This window comes from Myxine glutinosa, chromosome 14 (assembly GCF_964187855.1).
Source record: "Myxine glutinosa chromosome 14, kmMyxGlut1.1, whole genome shotgun sequence".
Taxonomy (NCBI): Eukaryota; Metazoa; Chordata; class Myxini; order Myxiniformes; family Myxinidae; genus Myxine; species Myxine glutinosa.
This window is the reverse complement of record NC_136274.1, coordinates 83,263,207-83,269,289: the sequence shown is the minus strand read 5'-3', so window position 1 is coordinate 83,269,289 and position 6,083 is coordinate 83,263,207. Positions and strand designations below refer to the sequence as shown.

At 48.2% G+C, this 6,083-nt stretch overlaps 1 protein-coding gene across 3 annotated transcripts in view; it reads left to right on the top strand.

The window, feature by feature from the left end:
• Positions 1 to 5,232: 5,232 nt before the first annotated feature.
• The window catches only part of LOC137439382 (T-box transcription factor TBX18-like), a 26,750-nt gene continuing 25,899 nt past the window's right edge, over positions 5,233 to 6,083 (top strand). Inside the window, exons 1-2 of one of the 3 annotated variants that reach the window (XM_078768463.1) lie at positions 5,233 to 5,747; positions 5,977 to 6,083. The exon at positions 5,977 to 6,083 is cut by the window's right edge and continues 23 nt beyond it. In XM_078768463.1, the coding sequence (XP_078624589.1) occupies positions 5,537 to 5,747; positions 5,977 to 6,083 (318 nt within the window). In that variant the 5' untranslated portion in view covers positions 5,233 to 5,536. Of the gene's footprint in view, positions 5,748 to 5,823; positions 5,873 to 5,976 lie in introns of those variants that run through there. The other 2 variants (XM_068135091.2, XM_068135093.2) reach the window with 2 other exon arrangements.

The window sequence follows — 6,083 nt, the reverse complement described above, 5'->3', positions numbered from 1 at the left end:
TACTGTGGCTCTGAATTTGGCAAATTGTACAGCATCTACATCTCACTCCTTGACAATATGGATGAACGTTTAACAACTCATTCCAACTCTCTCTTCCTCGTATGTGGTGATTTTTATTTTCACCATGCCAATTGGCTGCGTGTTGGTACCTCTCTCAACAGCTATGGCACTTCAGTAAAGGACTTCTGTGACTCCATGGGAATGACTCGATCCATGAATTTTCCAACCAGGATTTCTTCCAATGGCAAATCGCCCCTTTTGGACTTGGTTATGACTAACTTCCCTGCAAATGTCTCCTGCTCTTCCTCTGCTCCAATTGGTTGATCTGATCATGTGCTGGTGAAAGTGGCCATCTCTGACTATTCTCAGAGAGCTGCATCAATGCCGGCGAGTCTGGCAATTCACTCAAGCAGATTGGCCGGGACTGCGAGCATCTTGGTTCACTCCTATATCGACGTAATCTGCTACCCATGATATTAACTCTGCCTGGGAATTCTTCCACAGAAACCGGCTCTCTCTCATGCATGGATTCATCCCATCACATCTTCAGTTATCCTACTTTTCTTCCCGCTCATGGTACAGTGGATCCTGTGGTGAGGCAGTTGCTCTGAAACAATTTGCCTTCTCTTCCTGGAAAGCAAATCCAACAAAAGGCATCTCAGTTCTATCCAAAAAATCCCGCAGCAAGTGTGGTCCACTATCAGGAGAGCTAGAAATTAAACAACATCTGTCCAACCTCAAAAATGAACTTTCAAACTTGTCTCCCTCCTCTAAAACCTGATGGTGCCTTGTTAAGTCGGTCTCTGGTGTCTGCGTCCCTTACATACCTTCAAATGGAACCACAGCCAACTCTGCTCGTGGGAAGGCCGAATGACTCAATTCTGTGTTTGCTTCCAAATGTTGTGTATCCGACCCCTAACTCTCTGTACCCACACTACCCAGTCATACCCAACTGCTCCCGGACTCTGTGTCTTTTGCTGCTGAGAAGGCGGAGAAGGTTATTTCAACCTTAGACTCAGCAAATGGGCCGGACGGCATCAGCTCACGTGTCCTAAAAATCTGCTTTGCTGCTCCTGCACTTCCTCTCTCTCTCTGCAATTTTCACCCTGTCATTTACCACAGGTCATCTTCCATCTCCTGCAGCATTACATAAAAAGGTGCAAAAACGGATCCTCTTAACTACAGACCAATTAGCTTACTTCCAATCATCAGCAAGATGTGAAATTCTTCCTTTTCTCCAATGGCCTAATCTCAGATCATCAACTCAGATTCAGACCAGGTCACTACACCTTGGACATGCTGCTCCTACTCACCCAACAATGGATGGTGGCCCTCAATATCAGATGTGAGATCAGGGCCGTCTCATGGACATCTCTCGAGCTTTTGATAGTCTGCAGCCTCTTGCCTCCCTTCAGACCATGAAAAACAAAACGAGGTAGTCAAACACTTGGAATATGTTTTACAATCCTGACAAATCTCACTATAGCATTATCTCTCTCCGAAAGGACTACCTGGGAAACCCTCCGATCAACTTTTGAACAATCCTCTTGTGGAAGTTCAGTCATTCAGACTCTTGGGTCATGATCAGCCATGATCTTTCTTGGACAAACTACATTTCAAATTTGGCCTCCAAAGCCAGCTTCTGACTGAGCATCCTCCGTCGTACAAAGTCCTTCCTTGGCACCCCTGAACTCCTATCTCTTATCCACCTACAAGGCCTTCATCCATAGCTTGATGGAGTACTGTTCTCCCCTCTTGGCTGGCTACCCTACCTTACATCTTGCTCAGTTTGATGTCATGGAAACCAAGGCTTTCAAGATCATTGGAATCTCCCGTGCTGAAGCTGAGTGGATGGTCGATCATCTTCCCATCACAGACTTCAGTGGTCTCTATCTTCCACTGCCTCCTTTCTGGTCTTGCCCCTCTGCCCTTTTTGTGTTTTGTACCCCCTCTCCCCCAGGTATCTGAGGATGCACACAGATCACCATCAACCCACCCCCTTGTGGTGAAACTCCCAAAATCTATGATCACTGCTCACCTCCACTCATTTTCTTTCCTCAGTTTCCGGCCTGTGCAACCGACTTCCACGTTCTTGTTAATCTCATTCTTCCCTCCAGGTCTTCAAGAAAGCCATTCGCCACCATCTGTCATCATGCCCAATCCAAGCCGTGATCTTTTCTACCATCATCCCTCATCCCCAAGCACCCTGGGTACCAGTGATGTCATAACAATGGCGTCGCCTTTCTTTCCACACTCAGCTGGGTATTACCTATGGAGGAATTTCCTCTGGATGCCTATGGATGCCAACTTATGCAGATTGTCAGTGTTCTATCCTTTTGAATGCTGAACGTCAAGCAAGGAAGCAGCACGTACCATTTTAAAATTATTTGGTTTGATTCGGCCTGTGTTTGGACCACCGCTGACAGACTCGGAGGGGATGATCTAACCATTACCACTACAGCCCACACTTTAATATTGTCGTGTTCACCGCCAAGATTAAGACCCCTGGGTGACGGATGACCAATCGAGCTTTAACTCCGAGGTGTTCAGTCAAAAATTACGGTGTTCTTTACACGTGAGGGAAAGGAGAATGACGAACTTAACTTCACGGGTCTCACCGGACATCCTCTAACCTGCAATGATTAATTCAAGCCGACACAGGATTTAGAATGTACAAAAATACCGGCTTTATTGAAGACATGCCGGTAACAAAATAACACCCGGCAAAACTAAGATTCCTAAATGGGACGTCCCCATACAGACCTGTATACACACAAAGGGAAAAATAAAGGTGAAATAAAGCGTGTGTTTTTTATGTACTTAGCTCCGAGCGTCTCCAAACCCCCCTCTGGAATCGCCAAAATCTGCGTCCATGGCGGGAACAGCACAGGCCTCCGTGCACAGTTCGCTCGCGGGAAACGCAGGCCTCGGTCCGCAGTTCGCTCCTCCCCACGATCGTTGAAACCTCCAATGTCCCTAGTGCCAGAGCGCTATGAACTGTGACTGCATGACACCAATGTTCCAAAGGGGAAATGTCGGAACACGGCCGTTCGTTGAGACTCTCCCACCGCAAGAGAGCTTATCGGCGACCGTTCACCTCCAGATCCAGAAACCGGGAGAAAGCCAAGGGAGAAAATGTCGGGGAGAGTGTTCTTTTGTATTCAAGACTCTGACGTCATCCGACGCCGCCCGTGCCTCCTCCTTTCAGCCAGTCCCTCTCTTCGTTGCTCGACAAATCTCACCAATCACTCCTCTCCGGGGCGTGGCCTCTGCACCTGCCTGCTTGATGTTATCACACATCGGTGGTATAATCGTTGGTGCTCAAAGTCCTGTTTCCGGTTGGTGTTTATTTATTGGCTTTCAATGCGCTATTGCCTGGCTTTGTGTGTGTGTGCTGCATTGTCATAAGGAACAGAGGAAAAACAACAGAGGCCATTTACATGCAGGGGATTCATTACCCATAATCCCTAACTCCCCTCCTCATGGGGACACTTAAATGCACTTACTCGACATCCAGTCTAAACAAATTTCCCACTCATGATACATGGGGTTTCTTCTTCTTCATGGCAACATATGGAGCATGGTATACTGCACAATTCTACCTGGACTAAGGTAATAATTCCTACCCCCCACAAACGTAGCAATATCAATTGTAAGGATATGAGTCGACAATGGACAAGTGAACATTTTCATATGAGGGATTTGAACCTGGGATTCCAGCATCATGTTTCGATATTATTATTCACAATGTGAAAAATCATGAAATTTCCCTAAACAAGAAAATGACGACAATTTTCCGCTGCGTCTGTTTATATCTGTTTTCAGTATAAATGAGGAGATGCAATAAGAGGACCGTGGATCTGCAGAAGGATAGTTCTGACTTAGCATGTGCTCCATTGGTGGTCGATGTTTGGATCGGGAGCACCAATGGTGTGTGTGTGTGTGTGTGTGTGTGTGTGTGTGTGTGTGTGTGTGTGTGTGTGTGTGTGTGTGTGTGTGTGTGTCGTTGGTTGTTATCTCCATTTGCAGGTTTCAGGAGGTAGAACTGAGTCCTCCCAGGACCCAAAGTATCCACCTCATCTTCAGTAAGGGATCACGGTTCATGGACCAAACTGTAACTTTTTCAGAGTTTTATTCCAAGTTCTCTTTTCAGGATCGTTAACGAACCCCGGTTGCCTCCAGTTGTACTTCATTTGTGGTAATATTCACGGGGATGGTTTTCAAAATCTCAGTGAGGTTCTTCTTCATCATTCCTGTTGCTCAATTATCACTGGCACAATTTTGATGGTCTTCAGCTTCCAAGATCTCTTGACCTCATTTTTGAGGCCCTGGTATTTGGTCATTTTCTTGATTTCTGCGTTTAGGCCAAAATCGCTGGGTACTGATATCTCGATCATCAATGCTGTCTTTTCCTTTTTGTTCCTGAGTACAATGTCCGGACGCAAGTCTTTATTTTCTGTGTTCACGCTCGATTGAATCATCAGGTCGTACGTGAGCATGACGTCCTCATTTTCAATGATTGCCCTTGGTTCGTGTTTCCATGAGTTTTCTGGAACTGGGATGTTTAAATTTTTTGCAGATTTGCCAATGAATCACGTTGCATACCTTGTTCTGCCTTTGTGTGTAACGTTGTTCTGATAAGAGTTTTTTGCATCCTGAGAGTAAGTGACTAATACTTCTGTTTTTGTCTTGCAGAATGTACACTTGTCCGTCTGGCTCAGTCCCGCCATCTTTTCAAATCCGTTGGTGTGGTGTCCTTGGTCGTGGGCTTGTGTGTGTGTGTGTGTGTGTGTGTGTGTGTGTGTGTGTGTGTGTGTGTGTGTGTGTGTGTGTGTGTGTGTGTGTGTGTGTATGTGTGTTTATGTCGTTGATTGTTGTCTCGGAATGCGGTTTTTAGAATGTGGAATGGAGTACTCCCAGGTCTACAAGTATCCACCTTTGTGTGTCTCTGTGGTTGTCTGTTTTAGATCTTGAGCAGCAATCGTGTGTGTGTGTGTGTGTGTGTGTGTGTGTGTGTGTGTGTGTGTGTGTGTGTGTGTGTGTGTGTGTGTGTGTGTGTGTGTGTTTTTTGGCATGTTGGCACGAGGACGGGATGAAGATGAAGAGTGGATGTACCTATTTATTTATTTGCGATCTTTCTTTGACTTCCCTGTCGTCCCCTCCCTTCCCCATCCCCTTGGAGCCCCACCCATCTCCGATGCCCGCACGGATCGCCCCGCCCCTCGCCCCGGCCCGCACGTGTCCGCGTCAATCAGCACGAGCGCGGAGCGCGCGCTGACAGTCGCGACGCCCCGAATCAATTAGTCTCTCCGCGCCCTGAGCCGCCTCGCCGAGGCTCCTCCAACGGGACATCCACCGGAAAGTGTGAGCCGTTCCGCAGGTCGCCATGCCGCCTGCTCCCGGGGACGTGTAGTGCGGGTCGGCTGGACGGACCATCGTAGACCAGAGATCTTGTTTAGAGATTTCGCTCAGCAACCATCGACATCGACATCGACATCGACAAGACGACGACAAAGTGAACGGAAGCGGCGCCGCGATGGCCCTGAGTTCCCGCGCCCACGCTTTCTCGGTCGAGGCGCTGCTCCAGCCCGCGGGTTCCACGGCGAAGCGCAAGCGAGAAGCGTCCAGAGGGCTCGTGGGAAGCGAGTCGGGCACATCTGGCGAGCAGAGCGACCTGGGCGCGAGCCCCGCGAGACGCCAACACAAGGACCCAGGAGTGTGTGCGACTGGACCTCGTCCCGCTACAGGTTGATACCCTCACTACCTGGTCCTCGTACCTCTAAATTGTAGTCTGTTTGGTGTTTCGGTTAATCGTTTGATCATGCTGTCTCAAACGTACCTTGCATTTGCACCTTCACTGGACCAGGTCTGGGTAAGTATAAACTGCGCATGTTTAGCCGATAACACGGAACTGTCTATAATTACGATAAACGACCAAAACAAATGGGGAGTTCTGACACGGTGTCCCACCCGCAGGCCTCGAAAGTGGGACCTCACAATCGGATATTGCGGACTCGTCTGGAGTTCGAGTGGAACTTCAGGGAGCGGAGTTGTGGAAACGGTTCCACTCCATTGGCACCGAG